Raw genomic sequence first — 24,995 nt, 5'->3', positions numbered from 1 at the left:
ACTGGATCTATCATAAAACAGAATCCCTGATCATGCCCCATAATTCTAATGTCAGAAAGAAGATATATTTTAAACAATGCAGCAAATATCTCAAGGTCAGGTATCATCTCTGATTACCACAAAGTGCATCTTGTTACCCAAAGTCTTCCCCAATCTTCCACCCTCCAGACGTATTGGTCAGAAATTATGGGAATTGCAGCCCAACACATCTGGAGCCATCAATCTGCAGAAGGTTGGTCTTGCAAGCTGCACACCTCTCAAGCACATATTATGAAAGTAACGCTTATTCCAGATTCCCATAGTGATCCCATTATTTTCAAATGATCAGATGATATGCTCTCTGTAATTAAGCAGCCAGGTCATACCAAATTATCAATCAATTTTGAAAGTGAGAAAAGGCAAATTTCTCCAGCAACACACATGATATTGATAGGTTCCAAATTACAGCTATACGCAGGCAACACTTACTACTAAGGCTGACTTTTGATGATTTACATCATTAAATACTTAAAGCATAAGACCTCCTTGCCAATTTTTCTTTTTTGAAACAAAGCTTCACTGCTAGTGAAAAAAAAAACACCTGCTCTATTTTCTGCTCGGCACTAGGTTCCCATTTCAGTTTGCTTGCTTCATCAACATCCTAGACTCATTCCCTAAACACAAGTTTAGAAATGCTAAAGTCTTATATCAGAATCTTCTAAGCTAAAATCATAGCTTATACCATGGCCCTAACAACAGTTTTTGATGTCTGAAGTGCACAGAGTTATGGCCCCACACTAGAAACAAGAATTAATACAGCCCATATAGAAACAAGAATTAATAAATGGGACATTTTTTCAGTGAGCATGGACCTCAAAAGCTATCTGCTGGCTAGATTTTAAAAAAGAAGCAAAGCTCATTCAATGGCATGCACACAAACCTTATAAACACAGTAATGGAAAAGCTCAATTGTTTAATGCTAATGGTATAGCAGGAAGTGTACCAACAGAAAGAGACAGTAGTTGTCTGTTATGGACCAACTGGTACCTCCTTTTTATGAAAAGGTGAATCAACAATTGCAAACTGTTAGCTATCTGCCTTAGTTCCTTCTGCAGTTTAACTAAGCAGAAACAGTAATACAAAGGAGAGGATGCTAGAATGGATAGTCACACTGGTGGAAATCCCACGTCAGTTTTATCAACTGCTTCCAAGCAACCAGCTGTTCCTGCCATGTCTCAGCTGCCCACGTCCAAATGCAGTTCTAAGTTGTTATGTGAAAACTAAGGGAATTGCAGCCATTTGAAATCTCTGAAGCAGGAGTCACAGGCCTTTAAAACTGAAGGATTTTCTAAGCTGAGATCATTAAAGATCTAGAGAATAAAAGGTACGAGATCCTTTTCATTAAAAAAAATGAAAAAGAAATTGAATTGTTGATTTTGTTTGCTGTGTTTATCAAAAAGAGTGATTTTCTACTCTCTTTTTTGGATGAACAATCTTAATACTAATATACTTGCTACAGCTGTCTACTGTGTTGAAGTGTAAAGGTTAAATGAAGAAGTTCGCCAAGTGAGAGGCAGAGGGTGGTATTACTTTTCTTTCTTTCTTCTTTCTTTCTTTCTTTCTTTCTTTCTTTCTTTCTTTCTTTCTTTCTTTCTTTCTTTCTTTCTTTCTTTCTTTCTTTCTTTTTTTACTGGTCTTCCATTTTGTTGCTGCTCTTGAATTTAACCACCATGACTGTAATGTTGTCAGGGCATCCCCTATAAAAAGACTGGAGCACTATACTCTTGGCTCCAAAATGTGGCTCATCTAAACGTTCTTTGATGAACCGCACTGCTTCCTCGTTACTGAAAGCATCCCAGAGCCCATCAGAAGCTAAGATCATGAACTCTGGCTGGAGTTTGTCCAGGTCAAAGGTCAGGATATCTGGATCAGGGATGACAACATTCAGATTTTTCAACGGGTAATCCCCAAGAGAACGAGACATGGCCAGGATCCCCTGAACACGCCAGGAACCGTTGAAACTAATGAAGCCACCTGGAAGAGAGAGAGAAAAAACCTATTAAATGGTGTTTATTGGAAATTGTTCTCAGAAGCTTCCATGCTACTGGGTTATTAAATCAGTTAGGAAAACTGAATAACTTCACAATTTTTTTTCTCAAGAAAATCCTTTCCCATAACATACCAGGGTGTCTGTTGCCAAGACACAGGAAGGAAACCTGGCTTTTCAGTTGCTCCTTTTCTTCTTCAACATGGGGAAAGGATTCTGCTACTTAAGGCAAATATAGGCAGAAAGCCATCACTATTTGCCTCTTTCTACACCAAAAATCACCAAATATTTTGAACCAGTAAGCACATCTGGAATTTTGAGAGCATACTGTGGACACAAAACATCCCTTTACTATACAATAAACTGGTGAAGCTGCTCCCTGTATCTCATTTAGTTCTTTCAGATATTTTGTCTTTTTAATGGCCAGATGAGTGGACTTCTAAACAAAGCACCCTGCTGTAACCACTGATGTTTTTATTTTTTAAAATTGCCTTTTGTCTGTGTGAGATCTAGAGACTTTCTTTAGAAGACAATTCTTGAAGCTGAATATTTGCTTTGCAACATACCAGTTAGCTTCCCCTCTTGAAAAATACAATGCTAAAAGGGCCAGTGCAATCTTGGGTTGCATTAACAAAAGCACTGTGTCACAGGAGATAATAGTTCAATTGTACTTTCAGCTGGCTAAACAACACCTGGGAGTATTGTGCCCAGCTTTGGGCACCGCATGTTAAAAGGGTCATAGAGAAACTGGTTCAAAGGAAAGCTACCAAGATTATAAGAGGTCTGGAAACAAGCCCTACAAGGAATGGTTAAAGGAGTTTACCATATTTAGCTTGCAAAATAAGACTGAGAGATGATAGCAGTCTTTTTGAGTGTATGCGCATGCCTCTGAGTCAACCTTGACTCCTTGCAACTACATGGACAAGTCCATGCTATTATCTAGGCAACATTTTTGAGAAATGGTTTGCCATTGCCTTCTTCTTAGTGCAGAAAGACAAAGTCTGGCCCAAGGTCACCACCCAAGGTGTTTACAAATATCTAAAAAAGAAAAACAGGAAGAGTGACCTGTTCTCTGCTGAAACCAAAGGAAGAACAAGGACCAAGGGGTGAAATTAAAGGAAGTCCAGGATGAATATTACAAGGAATTTCTCAACACTAAGACCTGTGATGCAAAGGAATAATCTGTCTAATGCTGAGCTCTTTCTCACAGGAGGTTTTCAAAAGGGGGTTTAGTTTTGAGACTAAAACTAAGTTGGGGATGGTTTAGTGGATTTAGGCACTGAGCAGAAGGTTAGATCCCCCGAAAAACTCTATAGATCCTTTACAACTCATACATTTTGTGATTCGAATTTTTAACAAACAGAATACCGCCCAGAGTCACTTGTTGAGGAGGGTGGCTATAGAAATGAAATCAAATACATACATACATACATACAGTATAAACAATACATGAGGTAGCACAAAAAGCTTGACAGATGCTATGGGTGATGTTGCTGTGCTCCCTTGTGTTACGTGACCAGGCTTACAATCCAGTGCAGAAGGGTTTGGCTGAAATGATGGGGACTTCCTCTTCCCAAAGCTCTGAATCCTGATACACAATCCCTAGTGCAGGTGTTCCTTCCTATACTAATTTTGTCTGTGGGTCTTACATGCATAAGATTACAGTGTAAAAAGAAAATGGATTAGGGAAAAAAAAAACATATTCGGTAGCACGTGTGATTAATGAGACCAGAGTTGATAGACTGGGAGAATATCCCTTTCTATCTCAGATCTATTGGAATGAATCATTTACTGTTATGTATCTTGTATCTGATGCAGAAAGTACAGGGAATCCAAATGTTGCCATGAGGGGTTGGATTAAATCAGTATCCATGCTGGTGGTATTGAAATGGTAGACAGATGGATTTCCGTAGGCAGATTCATCCATATACAGCATATGACAAATTGCTGAACAGCAAGAAAACTCAACCTTCATCTCTGTTGTTTGCAACATAAAGGAAATCTTCTTGCCTGTGCTCAGGCAATCTCCCTCTCATTTTAATCATGCACTGTGTATCCCCCTGGGAGAATTCAAGAAGAGGTTCACGCTCATTTGCAAAGATTTATAATGGAACTGGGATATCCAACTAGTCTTATAAAAGTCAAAAACTCACTCCGGGGCATGAAGAAAAGCACATACAAACAAAGGCTTATCTTTCTCATAAAAAAAAAACCTCTGGTTGAACAGTAGCAGTAATGATCCAGAAAAAAAGTTATGAAAATAATAATCCCTTGCTTTATTAGGCACCAAAAGGAAAGCAATAAATTCCCCTGGCACATTTTACAACTCTGTCTTAATTGGAAAAAACAAAATATCTTGTGTGAACATCCCCTGAAACTTCAGCCCAGTTCAAATTATGAGTTGGGCCCTTGGAGCTGAGCCTCTGAGAATGCTTATAAGGCAGTCCTCATTTAGCAACTGCCTCATACAGTGACCATTCACAGTTATGAAGATGATGAAAAAGTAACCCTGTGACCAGTCCTCACAATGACGACCTTCACAGGTCTGTAAAGCAAAGGAAAGCTGAAGTAAGATCATAAGCACAATTGAGGTTTCACTTAGTGACCGCTTCGCTTAACAGCCACATTGCTGGTCCCAACTGTGGTAGCTAAACGAGGACTACCTGTAATGTATTCATGTTATTGGACTGTATATAGATATAAATAGCAATTGCTATACTGTCATGAAAAGTTTTTCTCTTCCACTACTTATCCCAACATAGTTCACAATAATCCTAAAAGCACCCAAAGTATGAGAGTTAAAAACAATCCATTAAATGATAAATATCATGAGGATGCAATACTATGGAAAGCTAAAATATTTTATAATACGTCCCCACCACTTAAAACATGTGGAAGGGAAATCCTCTGGGTCTTCATACCCTGATTCTGTCTGCAGATTTATATTATGTAAGATAAGGTTACATAAGGAAGAAGAAAAAAGAAAGAAAGAAAGAAAAAACTTCTTGGCCCAGTGTGTGAAAACAAAGATGTTCTGGCAGAGTTTTTGCTTCATCCAGCTCAGCTGGCCATCTCCACTTGCCTGTTGCCTTCACTTGGAGATAAAACAAGTGAAGGGGCAGAAGCTTGAACTCAGATGAATCTCTGTTGTTCTACAGTGAGAAAGGGCTTTATCGTTATTCTACAAAATCTTTCATTCCTTTATTGCACTCTTTCTCCCATGCAGCTCCCTTCCCCCATATTTTGTTTATTTTCTGGTTCTTTTTTTTTTTGTATCATCTTTTATTATTACAGTTGACCTTTTCTCTTTTGTTATAGTTTAAAATGCAATATTTTTTTTTTTTTTAAAGTGGAAGGATTTACTGTCTCTGGCTAAAGGGGAAATTCCACCTCTTTCAGTGCACTGCAACAGAGAGAAACTAATGTTCATTTGTACAGTGCAAATTAGTCTTCTCCAATTATGACTTCTCCAAGTTGTGTTGCTCCCAGAACTTCACACCAACATCATCCAACATATATGGAAGCTCCAAGATTTGGGAAGGCTGGTACAGATAAAAGCATATTACAGAATGCCATGCATGGTAGAAGTTCAGCAAGAAAGCAAGAACAAATTAGGAAAACAGCACGAGGTCATCTTTATTGCCAAACTTTTATTTATTATTTATTCATTTTAGACATGTGTATATTGCTTCCCATTAAAAGAATTCCCATAGCGATTTACATTTAAACCATTTTTAACTTGTAATTGTTTTAAGAAAACTTTTAATTTTTAATTTTGATTTTAATTTCACTGATTTTATTATGTTTTATGCTTTGTATTTTAATACTGCTGAAAGGCACCTTAAATGTTTATAGAAACAGAAAAGGGAAAATCCAATGATAAATATAAATAAAAATAAACTGACTATAATCCCTGCTTCTATTTTTACACCTATATAAGGTCTCACTCTCCCTATGCTCTCAGCTACCTTCCAAACCACATAATGTATATTTTCTTGAGCTTAGTTTATGTTGCTTTACACATTGGTAAAATGCCACAATGCCTAAAGCCACAAAGTAAAGAACAATGGATGGATGGATGATTTATTCTTAACAATGATCATAAAAAAATACAGACAAGTATAAGAGGAAAGGCACATATTTTCTTGTTTACTTTTTGCAGTTTTCAAAAATATATTTGAATACGTTTTCAAGCCCCGCCAGGTAATTTTTCTTTTCCTCTCCCTCTCTCACTTTCACAGAAAAGAGATGGCTGATGGAACCAACTCTACTATACTAAACTTTGTAGCCAACACAGATTCCTAAGAAAGTGCTTTTCTGAAATCTGGTGCTGCCCAGCATTGGATGAGAATCATTTTCTAAAATTAAAACAAAAACAAAAAACAAAAAAACCCCTCACCAACCACATTTTAAAAACATCCCATACTCAGGCATCCTTAAAAATTCTCATTATAAACTCAAATATTGTGTGTGTCAAGATGCTGCCGAAGGAGGATTTCCTGATTTTGGGCATGGCTACATATTAGAAAAGAGCTCAAGCCAAAAGTACCTGGAGGTTCTCTCTGAATAAACTTATTGTCTATAAGGAACAGACATTTTAAGCTCTAGAGCCTAAGCAAGCTCTCAGTGAAATCCTCACATGGCAGCAAAATACACTCAGAGCTGAATAGGGAAAAAAAAAACACCCTCCTGCTGATTTGTATATCTAAAAAAGCATCGCTAGAATATTGTAACACAAAGAGAAAACCAAAAATAACATGTCCTTCAACATCCAGTATAAGTTGACATTGGCAACACTCCCCACTGACTAATCAATTTAATCTAGCATCTCCATCTTGTGACTGATTTTATGGCTGAAACAAGTGGAATAAATTTGGATTTTCCTGCTTCTTCCACATCCCATTTTGGTAACATTTTGTCTAATGAAGAATTATGGAGAATTCCAACCCTTGTACATTCTTTTGTACCATTTTGGGTGGTCCTAACCAAAGGATGGATGTATTTTGCAAACATAACCAAAAGACTGCTCATACAACTTGCCTAATAGGAAAATATAAATTACTTAAAAACCATTAAAACTGAGAGGACAGTAGACATGATTTTAGAATGAGAGATGGTATTTTCTCTCTCTCTCAGTACTATAAATTGGGATCACCCAATGAACTTGTTTCCAGAAAAGCTGTCTGTCATACAACATGTAATGAACTTATGGAAATGGCAGTTTCAGGCTACGAGATATTGTGGAGATGGCACTTAAGATGAATTTTAAAAATGCAGTAGGACCTGCACAGAATATATTATAGCCTAAAGAGTTCCAGGCATTCCTTCTGTTTAACCAGGATTCCAAGGCCACTGAACCTTGGGCAGTTCGTATTAATATTTTTATATTTATGCAAATCTGTCTTTACTTCCTGTGTGTGGATGTTGGAATTACTTTTTTGGGCTATGTAACAATTCACACATGAAGACCTGAGCTACCATACACCAGGTGAACTCTTCTGTGTTTTAACATCCTGTTGCCTCCACTTAGGACTACTATTCAGATCCTCTGATTGGACCTGTATGACTTGTTAACAAGCTCAGTACTACACATTGTTACTAGGGCTAGCATGAGAGTGAGACTACTGTCAGAAACTGCAGATACTAAGGCACCCCTGGGAACTATGTACAGTGGGTCTGTCCTGTTCTCCTTATACTCATAGTTGCAGGAAGCCAATCAGCTTAACTTTGGGACATGGAAAGACAAGTAGACATCATTTCCTCCTTTGCTCACAACAATTTATCTAATACTTCTATTATTCCCCTCTTCTTCCATAACATTCATCTTTTATTTTGCCAGAATTCTCCAGAAAATTCAGCCCCATCACATTGCAATAAATAAAATAATTACTAAAGAATGGAAATAAGCAAATCAACAAATACAACATTCTGCCATGATGTAAAACCAACCAACCAACCAACCAACCAACCAACCAACCAACCAACCAACCAACCAACCACGCACCCTATTTTAGAAACTTACCAGCTCTCTTAATCCTCTTTCTTTCCTTCAGCTGATAGGGCTTGTGATCATGAGACAAAGGAATAGCATTTCCATCCTTATCGCACAAGACCCCCCTTGAATCTCCGACATTGGCCACTGTGAGCTCTTTATCTGACAGTAAAGCAATCAAACATGTTGTTCCTGAAAGGGAAAGAGGAACATGGGAGACCATTAAGACAATGGAGCGAAAATCTCCACTGCTTCCATCATTTTCTCTTCCTCATCTACCTTATCTGCATTCAGGAATGGCAGCTGCATTTGTATCTGAACAAAACATCTAGTACTAGGATGACAGCCTATTTCACAGCACTGATAAATCTGACAGTCAATTTCTTCTTTCCACAATATTTTTTGTATATCTGATATTTGGTTGGCATTTCAGGGGCTGGTTCTCACCTCGCTTGTCATTCAGGAAACCTGCAGGAAAAAATATGGCCCCATGTCCCAATGGTATATACACATTCATCCTTATTCCCTTTGTTTTCCTCCCAATACTAATTACACAAGAAGTGCAAAAATAAAACATACAAAAACGAAGCCTTACCAAGCACAGTAAATGTAAGTGAAAAACAGGTTCCATATTACAAACTGCAATAGGAACTATATTCCCAGTGATAAACTGATGTCTGTCTTCTCCCACTGGGCAAGAGTAATAAGGGAGAAATTGACATTATCAGCTTGCTTGTAGCTGTGCATGATTGACAGCAGCTTCCATTTTACAAGATGTAGGAATAAATTATATCTGGGACAGGTGTAACCCTCTTGATCCCTGTCAAAATGAATGTCATCAAGATAGGTAGCTGCTGGATATTTAACCATTCTAAGTGACATTGCCCAATAAAGGCAGGTTAATCCTATAGCGAACTTCTGGCCATGGATCTTATCTGGACAACATGGCCCCCAATCTGCTTGCAAACTCACCCTCTTTCAATGACCGTGTCACACTTCTATTGGTTCTCATTCCATGCTGTGCTATTATTTCTCTATTTGCATAATTTAGTCATTTGCTATGAATCAGATTGCAAATCCAGTTTTTAAAGTTCAGATGAAAATTTTCTATCGTTATGAGTTGTTAAAGTACCACTGATAATTTTTGTGCATGTGTTACACCCTGTTGTGAAAATGTTTTATTGGCAGTTCTCACAGATGATTTATTACAATCTTTATTAAACATGAAGATTGGTGGAGTTTTGACACCTAGTCAAGTAGAACAATGTATATGCAGAAAATATAGATTAATCATCTTTCTTCACAAACTAAAATGGTCATTATAAGACCTTTATGCCTATAGTGCAAGCTAAGAATAGGTATAGTGACCATATTGCAAATAAACATAAAGAAATACACACCCACACACGGGGGGGGGGGGCTGGAAACACGCATAAAAGACCAAAGATAACGTTCCACAGGCTGGAACAACTTTTCTATGAGAAAACATTTCACATTCTTAGAAATAAGATGAATATTCCAAGTGTACGAAATTATGCATGGTGTGGTGAAAACAAGCAGAGAGAGTACTGATGATCATATGATACCTTCAGGACAAGAGACAATGTGTTTCTCAATATGCATATGATCATGTGGATCCTATTCCGATAAAAACTTAAGAACAGCCTTGCTTGATCAAGCGAGGGCTTAGCTTAGTCTGGCATCTTGGTTCTCTCAGAGGCCATCCAGATGCCTCTGGACTGTTCACAAGTGGGATATGGAGACATACCCCTCTCATATCATTGTTTCCCTACAGCTAATATTTGGATGCAGGCTACCCCAAACCTAAGGTATGACTTTATCTGATCCCATTTTAAAGCCATCCAAATTAGTGATCATTAGCCTTGGGCTAATGAATTTCATAGGCTCATGTCTTGCATTTGAGGGCATCTGGCTGGCCATTGTGGGAACAACAAACCTAATTAGATGGGCCTCTGAGTCTATCCAGCATTAAACTTTTTCTGTCTACCATTATTGCAAAAACAAGCAAGGTTAAGCACAAGGTGTTGCAGGAACTTCAGTTGTACAGAACTCAAAAGAAGACCTTTACTTCTATCATCAGAGAGATGTACTGATAGAAATCCTGAAGTCCTTTTTTCAAATTGTTTAAGGGTTTCTTTTACGAAATAACAACACAATATTTTCAAAAGCTATTAAGTATTTCTAGGGAACACAGCTGACATTTAACTCCTCTTATATGAGAACTGCTAAAATTAATTTATTTTTACATCATCACAATTCATGTTCCAGTTTATCGTTTAATGGTAAATAAAATTAATTTCATGCTTGCATTCTTTTCCTTTTAAGTGAGCCAGAGGAGTGCAAGGTAAATTTTCACCTCAGTTAGTTAATTTACATCTGATTATTCAAAAGGCTGAGACATCTGTCTTTGCATATAATGGAGACTTGGGGGGAGGGATTATCAGACAATTTAGAGGGTATTAAAATCCTTATTAATGTATATTTATAAAGTGAAAGAATCATAGTTGAAGGACAGATCCTAAAATTGTGATGCTATTCCAGCTTGCAATATGAAAGGAATGCCATTATAAGTTATGTAGCAATACACCATGTAAATATCATCAGATCCTAGTACTGGGCTGCAAAAATTGAGATATACCTTCAACAACCAGATTTAATACAGAAATTATCTTCCATAAATTCTAAAAACATATAGGATGGGAGAAGAAAGACTGTGTGTCCTGGATGCAGCCACAATATTTTGGCTTCAGTTAACTCCACCTCTAGACCATGGCATATTAAACAGAAGGTCTGAAGGGAAAACGTTTGTGTTGCTGGCTAAATCTCTATGGATGCTCCTGAACAATCACAGCCTTATATAATAAGGATTCCTGATTATGCAAAGGTGCCTACTTGTGATGGTTTCTCCTTCAAATCTTCCACCTCATATGAAAAGATCTGCAGAAACAGCCAGGAAAATATGGGATACTGGAGCTGAAAACAGTCATACGGACCTACTTCCCCTGTCCCTGTTCTTGCTATGCATTTACTTAGGGCCAATATACCGAACACCTACTTGATAGGTTTATCCAGCCTCTGTTTCTCTACCATGATGTAATGTGATATATGTGCAGCCACAGAATCTCCCATATGTACAATATAGAAACCTAATTTTTATCATCTTTCCATTTGGGGCTGGAAAAGCAAGAGATGAGTTCACACAGGTCACGTATTCATTATATGCATTATGATGGATGAAATTCTATGCCCAATTTTCCACCACAGGAAGAGAACAGCTGTTTGAGTAAGCCCATGATACAGCCCCAAAGTCAAATGTATCTAAACATAACTTAAAAAGTGAACAGAGACCAACCCTCACCAACCTGCACCAATCAGAAACCACCAATCAGAAGTCAGTACACCTGATTATAAAGACAGGAGGCCAGTCAGTCTCTGCTTAGTTGCCTGTGGTTGCATAACAGGCCACCTTGCCTCTGAAGATGCCAGCCACAGTTGCTGGCAAAACATCAGGAAATCTGTTGTCTAGACAATGGTCACGAAACCTTGAAGCCCAACATTGCCCAACTGAACAGCTATACTTCAACATGCTCTGCTTACATCTATTGACCTAGGCAAAAAATCTAGACAAAGTTAGGTCCTTCTAGCTGACATTTATGTATCTAAAGGTTTGTCAATATTCTCTAAATCTGCTGCAATCGCAGCTTTCAGAATTCCTGGCTAAGCAAGAAGGTGGCATACTGGGGAAAGCTGACATAAGAATCAGCCATAATAACTGTTTTTTATTTAACAAATCTGAAATTTTGCTCCAGGTCACAAGTGATTTGAAGGCTAGCATCTGTATTGCAGTACTCTGTTCTCCCATGTTGCTCTGGAGATGGAAGATTTCAATTAACCTAACAGTAAAGGAAAGGTTTATATATCCCTTGCCCCAGATCTATAGCTTTGACAAAATTAGAGCATTAATGTTCACTTGCAGTGGGAGATCTGGCTGCAATTGTCCTGTATCACAACTGCTTGGCTGTGAATGTTGGTTCAGCTGTTACCATAAAAGTGTATGATTACACTTTTTCATAGTTCAGTCTCAAGGCTACCAGATCTAGGCTACAAAAAACTGGATGACTACTAGATGGCGTTGTTTTCTGATGTCTGCTGCCATCTAATGTCTTCTGGAATTTTGCAACCAAGACCTAAAAACCCTAGTCTCTATACCAGTCTTCCTCAATCTTGTACAACTTCTAGAATTCCAAACCAGCACAGCCTAAGCCCCAAACCATCTGGAAGGCACTGTCAAACTTGGTTAGCACCTGGACAGCAGACCACCAGGGATTCTCAAGGCTGTAGGTTAGATAGGAATATTGAAAAAAAAATTGCCCAAAGAAGGCAATGACAAAGTATTATCACCAATAAAATTACACAGATGTGTGTAGGAATCAAGCTTGACTTGAGATTTTACTTCAGTGTATACAAGCGTTGCAGCCTAATACACTTATAGGAACGTCTTCTCAATCTGCATTCTCTCTTTGGTTTTAGTTTTTTTTAAAAATCTATCCAGAAAAAGCTTGTCAAAGTACAGTGAGAAATACCATCTCAGATGATATTCCAGAAAGATATGCAGGCTCTTTAACACAGGCGTTTGTGAAGTTTTTTTTTTCTCTTTACCTTGACTGCCTCCCCCCCAATATTTAACTTTGATATCAAACCCATTTTTTTTGCACAATATATTGTATCATGAACTAAACAAATGGGTTCGATCTATTGAACTTGCTAAGCCACAAAAACTAAACCAACTTAACATTAACCAAGCACAGAATGTCATTTGTATGCAGCTTCTAATTTACCTATCTATGCATAAAGCTATTTACTTTTTAATGCAGGATAAGTTTTTTTTTATTTCTTCACTCTTGTGTACAAAAGGGAAAAATACAACAGTGGGATAATAATATTCAGTTTGATTTATGAAAATTTTGAAGCCACTGACCACATCCAGCAGCCTGCCAATATGTGAGGAAGCAAACCTATTTCGCTTTGTCTTCACTGCTGTCTACTGTGATTTAATCCACTTAACCTTGTATAGGGGAAAAAAAAGGTTACTCTTCTCAGTTGTCTCCACATTTCATGTAAGTGTCCAATGGAAAATTCCAAAGATAAAAAGTACTCAAATTGAGAACACAATCCCAGACAAACACCTGAACAGCAGCCTGCTGTGGAAACTGATAGAAAAGAAGCCATCAGAAATTTCAGTCAAATCACAGGCTAAGAGATTTTAATCTAATTTCCTTTAAAAGAAAGGAAATTAAAAGAAAACTTTCTAGATAAGAAAATGCCTTGTGGATTTGCAAAGAATTAGAAAGCACTCTTTTCTATACTCACCGTATGCATGTGGTTGTGTATGAATATATGTGTATGTATGCATGTGTATATCTATATATCCTCATATTCACAACCTTTCCCTTTTTGACCTCTGTTACATAAAATTACAATCACACTTGGCTTCAGGATTATCAACTAGAGCCTCTTACATAAAATGAAGTCATAATTAGCAAGATATCAAATAAAGGCAATAGAGTTGAGTGGTAGCATCTAATTCCTGGGACCAGACCCCTTTAATTTTATGTATTTATTTATTTTAATATTTATTTATTTAAATTATCCATTTGCAGGGATTATACTTCTGCACTTCAACCCATATCCCCCATCTGCCTAAAACCCAAATTCTTCTTATAAAGAAAAATACTGTACTGACTTCCTAAAAGCTGGATGTTTTTCGTTGTTATGGCAACAAAGACTCCATAAATTACTATGATCAATAGACTGCCAGCGGCCTGAAATTACAAAGAGGGCTTTTCCAGTTTAAGGCTTTCTTTTCTGTGCTGTTGCTCAGAAATTGTCTTTTTAATTAGCAAGAGTGTACAAAGAGGAGGAAGAGATGAAGCAGAAAGCGGAGGAAAATGTATTACTCAGGCCTGGGAAGGGAAAAACCTAAGCCAGGGGTGATGCCAAGTCGTGCCATCTAAAGAGTGAAGTCAGCTGCTACCAAATAAAGATATTCTCTTTTCAATTTAAACTCAGCATCATTTTGCACTCAGGCCTCATAAATAAAATGGGACTTGGTCCTGAATTTGTGCATCTCCATAGTACATACAGAGTTGTGTCAGTTTTTAAACTGGTAAATTCCAGCTTGAAATCTCAGCTCAGCTCCATGTCCTTTGTATCTTTTTTAGAAGTCACAATAAGCTATGCACATAAAATATCTTTTTCAGCTATGTGGAGGAGAATGAAACTTTATTTTTCCACTAGTACCTAGAGTTCCTCATTACATCAAAATTTGGGGAAACACTGTTTAATTTAAACCAAGGATGGAGAACCTGTAGTCTTACAAGATAATGTCTTACTTCTTATTTACTATTAAACTACAACTCCTATCAATTCTCACCCTTAGTGAAACTGGCTAGGGCAGTGATAGTTTAGTAACGTTGGTGGGGGGGGGGGACATTGGTTCTCCATTCCTCTTTTAAACTATCAACTAACCTGTACCCTAAGAAGGCAGTATACTTCTTCTGATAGGGTGTCTGGCTGGCAGATTGCTGCTTCAGCAGATGGGCTCTGATCACTCCCCCATCACTTCTTCCTCTTCCGGGTGAAGGAAGAACCCTTCATTTGCAGAACCTCTAGAGTCCTCTTCCTCTATCCTAGAAGCTTGTGGCAGCTGCTTTTCATCTAGGACTTCACATGCTTCATTAACAGTGAGGCCGTGGAATCTCTATTTGAAACTCCAGAGTATAAAAAGCTCTTCTTTGTAAGTTTGGGCCTTTGTATCATGTTTTTCCATTTCTCCACCCCCTCCACTTGGCTTTCTTTGGTTTTCTGAGAGGCTTCTTGGTGCTATTATCTCTCCAGAAGCTCCTCCTGTCTCCTGAGGAGTGGAGATTGTAGCGTCTAGTCTCATTACCTTCTTTTCTAGGAAGGCAATTGGTCTGTACTTGCTACACGTATAGTTCTTATCTTCGGGGAGGAAAATAAACATAGTATATTCCTTGCAGGTACAACAGGAGTCCCTTCTGTCTCCATGTTCCTCTGATGAATAGAAGAAACTGTTCTCTTATTTGCTCTCCCTGTTAGTTCACTTAGCATACTCTCTGGAGAGCTGGATTCCATATATGCCTCCTGAAACTGGCTCAACAAGGTCAGCAGCAGGCAGTACTCTAATCACACACAATGGGGAATCAGCAGTAATCAGCAATACAATGGGCAGTCAGCTGCAGTCAAGAAATATCCAGCAACAAAAGTCAGTCTGCAATTTCCACCTCCTTGGCTCTTCTACTCTCTTCTTCCTCCTCCTTCTCCTCAGCTGAACTCTGTTGTCAAATTCCTGTTTACTCTCCTGTTCACTTGTTTAGTGGAATGCAAAAGTTACAGAATGCAAAAACAGAATGCAGAAGTGAGAGAAGTGGGAATCACAGGAATATTTGGACTGGGTAAATGCAATAACGCAGGAATGACATTTTGCAAAAAGTATTACTGATTGCCCAAAACTGCTTCAAGTAATATAAATGGAAACTCTGCACCTGGATATCCCCAGATGGACAGTATCAGAATGAAACAGGCTACATAATAGGAAATACAAACCAGAGAAGTGATATCTTGTCAGACAGGACATCTGCAACTGATTATGGAGCAAACGGTGAGTTACAAATATCAAATATACAGGTTAAATTTAGAAAATTAAAGAATAGATGTGCCAGCAAGATATATCCTGGAAAACACAGAATGAGAATATAAGGTCAATGTGTGGAACAGGTTTAGTACAATTAACTTAGGCAAAAGTGGAAAGAAATAAGACACACTGTGAAAGCCCAAGTCCCCACGCCCCAAAGTATTCCCAAAATTTCAAAGAGGAAAAGATCAAGAGGCTTTCAGAATAAGCTGTCGTGATAGCCAGAGAAAGATGGAGGATGAAAGGCTAAGCACCAAGAAGGATATATGAATGAACAGAGACTTTCAACATCAGGCAAGAAAGGGGAAAGGAATATATTTCAATCAAGAATAGCAACAAATAGAAAAGGAAAAGATCATTTTAAGAAAATCAGAAAAAAACATAGAGAATTTTATACATAAAACAGAGATTAATGGAAGACCTTTCATAAAGGTAAATGGAAACACTGAATATACTGAAAACCTTTACAAATGAGGTTACAGAACATTTGTAGAAAGAGAATATATTAAGGAACTGACTCCATTTGAAAGTGTAATATGACAGGCAATAGGACAGCTGTCAAAAAGAAAAATACTAGGTGCAGATGAAATGCCTCATTTAAAGGCATAGGAACAGAGGCTGTTAAAATGCTAACAGTACTACATGGACAAATTGAAAGAAGACTATGTGGCCTAGGGATTGGAACATTTTATTTTATTTCAATGACACCATGATTATGAAAGCTGGGAACTGTTAAAGAGCAAGAGCAAGAAAATAAGATGCCTTCATATTATGGATCTGGATCAGTTACAAAGAATGGACTGCAAAAAGAATCCATCCTGGGCCAAAAAAGACTGGCTCTCTGCTGACCCTCTCAAGTCCTGCTATGCTGCCTCAATGTGGTGGAGAAGGGGTGTTCCAGGAGTGATGAGCAAAGAATGCTAGGCATTACATCAAGTGTAACTACTTCCAGTAGGGTCACCCAAGAATGATCAGCTGCTCACCTACAGCAAACAGGCACCTATATCAGGCAACATCAATATAGGAAGGTACTGGAGGATGAATGGCATTTTAGAAACAACGGCAAAGGCATCATTTCATACTGTATGGGAGAAAGCGATGGTAAACTACTCCTGTATTTTACCTAGAAAACCACATGGATAGACAATATAAAGTGATTATAAATAAAGGACTGGATGATGGACTCCTCAGGTCAGATGGCACTCAATTTTACCTAGAAAACCACATGGATAGACAATATAAAGTGATTATAAATAAAGAACTGGATGATGGACTCCTCAGGTCAGATGGCACTCAATGTGCTACTGAAGAGAGCTAAGATCTTTCAGACAACGAATTACATTTAAGGCATAGCTAGATTAAAGCCTTTGAGATGTCTAGCTGCTGATGCAGGAAAACAAAATTCAAAGCTGCAAAAACAGAATTACAGTGGCATAATTGAACCTAGGAAGCCTGAACACAGGAAAGCTCAATTCACTGAAAGACAAAATGCATCAATCACACATTGACAACCATCAGCAAACTGAAATGGACTGGAATTGGACCCTTGCAGTCAAAAGATCATACTGCTTACTACGCAGGACATGAAAAACATGAAAAACAAAGAAGAAAGTTTCATTGCTTTCATAGTCAGGAAGGATATAGCAAAGACATAATGTAGTCAGTGACTGAAAAATATCAATTACATTTTGCAGACAACCTTTTTCTATGACAGTTCTGCTCCAACCGTTGATGCAAAAGAGGAGGCTGATGAGTTTAGAGTCAAGTTCAAGCTGAAATCAACAGAACATGCAAGCAAGATGTGCTGTTTGTGGTTGGAGACTAGAATGCCAAAGTTGGAAAAAGTAAGGAGGAAAACATAATTGGACTATGTAGCCTAGGAAATAGAAATGAAGCAGGAGGATGAGTTACCAACTGGATTCTGCCAATCCAATGATTTCTTCATTGCTAACACAATTTTCAAACAACGAAAAGATGACTATATACCTGGACATTATCAGATTCAGTACTTGACTATAAATTGACTATATTATTGGTACAAGGAGATGGAAGAACTCAGTTATAAGAGCAAGGATTTGAAGAGTGGGATAGAAAAAGTGCCAACACTTTTGAACTTTGGTGTTGGAGAAGACTTCTGAGAATACCATGGATAGCCAAAAAGACAAGCAAATGGACCACAGAACCCTATTGGGCCTGGCAGTGTTGGCTATAGCAAATGTTTAAATTTCACTGTGGGCTACATCAGTGGAAAATAAAATAAACACTATTGGATTAATCAAAGACTACTTTTTTTCTGCTGCTCTGATCATGCCAAAAGGCTTAATCATCAAAGGCTGGAGGACAGAGAAATTGAAATTGTTTCCTTAACACAGAGCTTTAGAAAGCTCATTATGAAGAATACATGGGATCACACTAACTATCTGAGCACATTAAACTCTGAGTTTAAAGAAATAATTTATGTCTTACCCCTCAACCCTTTTAAGTAATAGAATAGGTACAATAAAATCACTGCATCACTGTGTATATGCCTGTGCAGCTCTGAAGAAGTTTAAATTGCCCAGAATGTACTTCTCTATTACAATTTTCATAGAGATACTTTGTGAATTTTATTGAGTGTCTTACAGCTCTTGCACAGCTGGGACCCCAGATGTTCTGGATTACAGTTCTCATAAGGCTAGTCACTGGCTATGTTGATTGGATAGGGTGAGACTTGCAGCTGATAACTTCTGGCTAGCAACATGTTGGAGAAAGATCCTTTGGTGAATATATATGCCTTCTAGTTGCACATACTCTTTTCTCTGCAATCATTCTTAAAAGAAAGATGTAAAAATAATTGGGTAGATGGTTTAAAAATCTTGCCAAAAGAGAGAGATGAATGCACCCCAGGTGACCAAATCCAAATGTGTTTAAAGGAACTAAACATTAACCCTCTTTTGGAACTAAAAAATCTGAAGTTTTCCATTCTGAGATCCACATAAAATAAAAATAAAAATAAAAACATAAATTTGTTTTCTGCCTACCTGCCCTTTATTGCTTCTTTTACTCAGGCTGGGAGAGATAGGATGATAATTACTTTTCTTCCACTGGTTGGCCAAAGCTGAATATTAATTACTATTGCTAACTGCCTAAGCAATACCTCCAGCTAAATTGTCGTCTTTCGCTATCATTTCAGTGTTTCAAAATGCCTGTGGTGATTCTGCATAATTCATTTCCCTCCTCTCATCTGACTTCTCAACACTGCAAATTAGAAGCTAATAAAAAATGAGAGTTAATCTGTACAGTGCTGCGCGAACTGCTTGACTTTTTAATTCTGCTACTTTGAAGATAGTATCATGGATGCTGAATACTTGCAATGAAAATCATGTTAGGAAGTTTAATCATGCCTGGCATTCTTAGCTCACAGATGATCAGAAGGAACAGGCTGGAGGTGCTGGCAGAGAGGATGTTGGGTCTATGTCTTTGGATCTGTTGTATGTCCCAGTGAATTCCTCCCCCTTCCAGCAAGGAAATGGGAGTCAAAGCCCATTAAAATGAAAGGGAGGCTGAAGGGTCAGCCTCCAATGAATTAAAGAATGAAAAAACCATGAAATATCAGAAGCATGAGGAAGAAGTGTGGACACATACACTTACAGTACACGTTGCCAGAGCAGAATGAAAAGCAAAAATGTACTAATTTATGGTCAAAGAGACATTCTGGGAGGGATTGGGAAGAAACGTCTACCATAGGCTCTAAAAAGGACAAAGATATTTTAGCAACTAACAAGAGTTTTCCAAGCCAGCCGTGACTGCTTTGAAAACTAACAGAGCATAAAGATAGCGATTCTTCATTTTTCCATTTCTGGCATTTAGAAGAACAATATATCCGGATTTAAATGTTTTATCTAGAAATCACTGCTATATGTCAGTGACAGGCTTATTGATCAGGGATGCTTGAAAATTATGTACAGATTTTAAAGTAAAGTGAGTTAATATGCATTCTGTATATTAACATGATGCAGTTGTCCAACTTTATGAAACAGTGTTTGGTTTTAAAACACACACACACACACACAATGCATAAACATTTTTATATGGATTCTCCCTTTGCCTTAAAAAAATACTGATGGGATAGATTTATGGGACGGCAGACAAAATTATGGATTAAGGCTTCTCATCCCTTCAGCCCCATTCTTCCCTGGATCTGTCTAACAACAAATGGACAAACTAGGGGTGGTCACCTTAGGAAATAGCCTGTTAAAGATGGGGGGGGGGGGGAGAAGATACCAATGACTTATGCACCTTTCTCAGTGTACCAACTCACTCTCACTTTCACACTCTTATTCTGAGTGTATAAATTGATGGGTGAAAGGTAGCTAGGAACAGGTGCTGATGCTTCCCTGATGTCCTGCTTCTTCTATATTATATGGTTTGATGATCTCTATGAATGTAGGCCAGAGGTCTTGTGTGTTAACTACCTAAAATGTTGCCTGAATTCACATTACACAATAAGTCATCATGTGGTTTCTTTGGTTTTGGCTTAGCATATTATGTGAATTAAGACACTGGGTTTTAAAGCATGGGTCACTGTAAGAGTGGACAATCTTTTGACAGCCAGATTCACACCAACACTTATAAGAAGTTTGCAATGGGCGGATGCCAAAATTTTCTGGTTTTCCCTCCCCCACTGCCCAGCCAGGTCTGGAGAGCTAGGTCTTTGTTTTTTAACCCATTGGAAATCTATTTTAGGGCTCACACAAGTTTTTCTTGCGTTTCTCACTTTAAATGGTGGGGAAACAATCTTTGTATTTTTAGCAACTGGGTTGGAAAGAGTCCTGGAGCTGCAAGAAGTAGATTTGGAGACTACACATTGCCCTGGGGCCTCAAGTTGTTCATTCTGTTTTAAAATTTACTATGAAAAATTAATCCAAGTTGTCTGAAACACCAAACTATGATTAATCAAACTATGACCAGGCATTTATTTATCTACAATATTTGTAGGCCACCCCAATTGGTCTAAGATTCTGTGCAATGAACAAGAAAGCATGGAGTGTGAAGTTAGTCAGGTTAAGTTAGTCAACCTTGGCCAAAGATTTAGAGATAAGAATGGCTTCAAAGGAAATGGTGTTCTGTTAGACTAAACAGTATGTAGAAACTAGTTGAAGAGGCAGTCCAAGAGAAAAAAACCAGATGTTTACCTGAGATAGATTATTACAAGACATGCAAAATCTTCCCAAGACACAAATTATTTAGAGATTAGTTTGTCACAGAGGCCTGCTGGTGGACATAATAGGAAGTTGTTTGTTCTCCTATTGTTTCATAATTACACAATCTAATGACAAAACTTAGCATATTAGTTTAGTAAATTGAGATTATGAAGAGGGAGTTAGCACTGGCTCAAGTGATATATAACTCTCGGGAAAATGCAGTCCACTTTCACAGAGACTAGGCTAGCCATCTGGCTTTGAAAGAAAGGAAGAAAATAAAACATATACACAATTCTGGAAACTTAAATATATGCACATCTAATGATTGCTTTCTGATTATTATATAGCTGCTAAGTAGCAGAAGTGTAAACAAACTACTGGTCACAAAAAATAATGGAGGATTGATTACACAATAGATGTGCAACTGAAGAATGCAAACTGGACTGCAGATATATGTAATTTGGGACAGCATGATACAATGTGGGGCACTCATTCCAACCAATTAGCCATGCCCTGCATGAAGATACTCCATTCCACTGATGCACAAAATGATCTGCAGTTCACTACTTACAATAAAGTAAGACTCTAAGCCTGGAAAAATCCCTCTGCTTTAAAACAACAACAGCAAGAACACCACCACCACCTAAAATAATACTCTTTAAATGATGTGCCCTAGCAGACTTTCTAACAACGGGTGAACAAGAAGATTCTCTCTTGAAGGCACACTTCTTAACATAAATTAATTTAGTTGACCAGAGAACAATTCGGCAGCTCTCTGCTGTTACAGTTTATTTTTTTCATTTCCTTCCCACCAATTTGGCTTTCTATAGCCATTGGGACAGCTTGGAATAAGAATGTAAAATAAATTCTAGCTGGAAAAAACAGAAATACAAGGTAAAAATACCAATACATTAGGAATAAAACCATTCTAATAACAAGCTCAGATGCTGAGTAGCAAAATGAGGCTACTGAAAATAAAAGCGTAATTGTACAAGTAGGGTGAGATGGGGGTTTTGATTTTTTTTTTTTTTTGCAGGGTGGGGGAGAGGGGAAAGGCTCCCAAAACCATTTTAAAGAAGGTAGAGTATGCTCTGTGGAAACAAAATGTAAAAGAAGAGGAAGAATGGAGCTACCTGGAATGCTTATAAAATTAATACAGATTTTCATGAAGTTTTTTTTTTAACTCCCAAGTTGATGTGAGAACTTGACAGAATAAATCCGTAACAGTAGATGTTATAAAAAATAAAATAATTAGTTAAGTTCAAAAGCTGGAACTTCTGCTAACTAGAGTTGATCAGCATGCACTTCCCTACTTTCTTGTCTGTGCCTGGACATGGCTATTGGTTTTCTCTGGGGATCTAGAGACATGCAAAAATAAAGCTTTTCCTATTTTCAGATCCTCTTAATACCCGAGATAAATCTCTACATCAGAAATGGATTCTAGACTGGTTTAATCCTGAGCCTTTCGTGTCTGAAACGCTTTAGGTCTGTAAAAGCAGGTGTGGCATTTCCCTAACATGAAGGTGAAGAGATAGGAAATACTGATTATATCCCAAATATTGGTTTAGGCTGGTTTCTTGAATTATATGATACAAACTTTTTTTTAAAAAAGGTGCTGAAACATTCATTAATGTTGAAAAAAGCTCTTCACTCTAACCCTAGGCTAAATTATTCCATTTGGGTATGACAGCCAAGCTAGGACACAGTTGTGTCAATTGCTATGTTGCAAATCTGAAAACGTATAACTTTGCCCTTGCCCTTCATCAATTTTAGAAACTGATGAATGATAGGAATGGGAAAACATTCCAGATTTTCTTAGCCATCAAGTAATTTGGGATTCTTTAATGCCTTAAATGCAGAACTGGAGGTAAACACTGAAGACTCAGAGTATTTGGAAGAGAGAAATGGAAAATTTGTAGGTTGCTGGCATCAGTTGCAAGCCACAGACTTGGTAACGCAGCCTAGGAAAACAATATATGAAACGCTTTTTGGGGTGGATTTAATGGATTGAAGAGAAAATATGAACCCGAACTAGCAAACTAAATACTTTACCGTAATACTGTAGCTATAGGATGTTATGCAAGCAACTGAAAAAAAAAACATGTCAGAAGGGGTACTTTTTCTATAAACAGCCTCCTGATAACACAAGACAACAACAAGAGCTACTAAAACAGTAAAACAGTAAAAACTTTTTTACCTTTTCCATACTCTTTTATTAACAGTACTCTCAAAGGATTCTGGGAATCACAGTTTAAGATGCTAGTAATTTCATTTTGAGAAACTTGCCCCCTCCATGCAATGACATTAAACCAGTTTATGTTACTAGTTTGACAAAGAATATTAAGCCACTCAGGACCAATTCATTTTTTTAGAAATATTGACTGCTAATCAATACTCCTTCCTTTCCCTTCATGCAAAGCTATTCTTAGGCAAGAAGATAAACCAAATTACCTTGGTTTTTTCAAAATGACAATGTATTTCTAGATTTCCTTTCTAGACCAAGACATTTATAACTAATGACTGAAAAAATACCAGCAAACAGGATTGTGATGATGACACCATTAGTGTTAAAACTTTATAGTACACTCATGTTACTACCAAGGAGATTTCAAAATACAACATCAGTATAAACTACTCTTAAATCATGACAGAGAGCCAGCAAGGAATTGTGGTTAAAGTGCTGGACTAGGAGTGGGGAGACCCAAGTTCTAGTCTTTCTTTAGGCATGGAAGCCACCTGGTGACCTTGGGCCAGTTATTCCCTCCCAGCCATAATCAGGCTCTGCAACAAGCTGATAAAACCTTTCTTTTAATAAAGCAAACTATGAAATCATAGAGAAATTAATGTAGCAATAATCAAGCCTGCATGAATTACTGCATGGTTTTTACTTTCTCACAAAGACATCATCATCAAAACCAGAAAGTGGAGATTAGTATCTTGCTGGGATCTAGCTTCCTAACACACGTTACCCTGCTTCCTGTCTGCGCCTCCATCTGTTATAGAAAAAGATGCATTGTCATGACTGTCTTTATGCTAAGTCTATTAGACAATAGGGGGGGAAAAACCACCTCTACAAAGTTTAAGTAGCCAGGCTTTCCGATTTATTTGGGGATAAGCTTTATTAGACTCCATGGGAGTAATTTTTGAGAATTGTTGTGTTAGCATTTTCTATTTTGTAAACTTCCCCCCACACCCCTAATTATGTCAGTATGATACCGTTACGTCAATGCTGATTCTTTTGAACCTGACATTTGATTCACATGACCGTCAGATACAGCTACCAGGTTATGGTCCTGGATGTCCCCAAGCACTCGATTTGTTCAGGTCTTTTTATATCTTGCAGTATTGCATGGCAGATTACAGTCCCAGGTATTTCTCCATATAGAAGTAAAGAACTCAGGAATCTGATAGCATTTTTTCCAACTATGGTAACAAATTTTACTAAAAGGCATCAGCTATTGTGTTTTTCTTTTGATCTGTACTGCACTTTGGATGATGATGATGAGTGATCATTTTTAACTTTCATCCTGACATATATATGCTCTTTTTTTAGCTATTTGCCAATCTTATATGAAGTGGCTTGGTGCTATATTTTTAGTCTGCCAAACCAGATATGGAATTAAAACGATAATACCTTTCCGCTCAAGAAAAGTTGCTCTTGTCTGACCTTCACTGATTATGATTGAGAATATTCTTCTGCCTAGGAATTATACTTTTAACTCCCCTGGGCATTCACGATTCATAAGTGGGGATGGATGGATGGATGGATGGATGGATGGATGGATGGATGGATGGATGGATAGATAGATAGATAGGCATTCATCCTTTTGCAACAATTTACTGAACACTAATGAAAGCTACCCAATTTTTTTATGAAGAGCAAATTTCCTAGATGTGTACAATTATGGCTAAGGGAGGGTGGAAGGAAAGAGAACAAGAGGATGACCAGTGGCAAGGTGGATGGACTCAGTTTCGGTGGCTATGAATGCACCATTGGAAGGTCTGATAGACCAGGTTAGGGATAGATTGTCATGGAAAAAATCTATCTGTGTGGTTGCT

General features: G+C 37.8%; 1 protein-coding gene across 5 annotated transcripts in view; it reads right to left on the bottom strand.

The window, feature by feature from the left end:
• Positions 1–567: 567 nt before the first annotated feature.
• The window catches only part of PPM1L (protein phosphatase, Mg2+/Mn2+ dependent 1L), a 173,504-nt gene continuing 149,076 nt past the window's right edge, over positions 568–24,995 (bottom strand). For all 5 annotated transcript variants that reach the window (XM_088132562.1, XM_088132561.1, XM_088132560.1 and 2 more), the window contains exons 4-5: positions 8,049–8,210; positions 568–2,013 (exon numbers count right to left, since the gene is read on the bottom strand). In XM_088132562.1, the coding sequence (XP_087988688.1) occupies positions 1,667–2,013; positions 8,049–8,210 (509 nt within the window). In that variant the 3' untranslated portion in view covers positions 568–1,666. The remainder of the gene's footprint in view (positions 2,014–8,048; positions 8,211–24,995) is intronic.

Source organism: Python bivittatus, unplaced genomic scaffold (genome assembly GCF_059951505.1).
Source record: "Python bivittatus isolate LINGU-HERP-01145 unplaced genomic scaffold, Pbiv_v1 ctg000980_np1212, whole genome shotgun sequence".
Classification (NCBI taxonomy): Eukaryota; Metazoa; Chordata; class Lepidosauria; order Squamata; family Pythonidae; genus Python; species Python bivittatus.
Note: the sequence above shows the minus strand (reverse complement) of the source record. Positions and strands in the feature narration are given on the sequence as shown.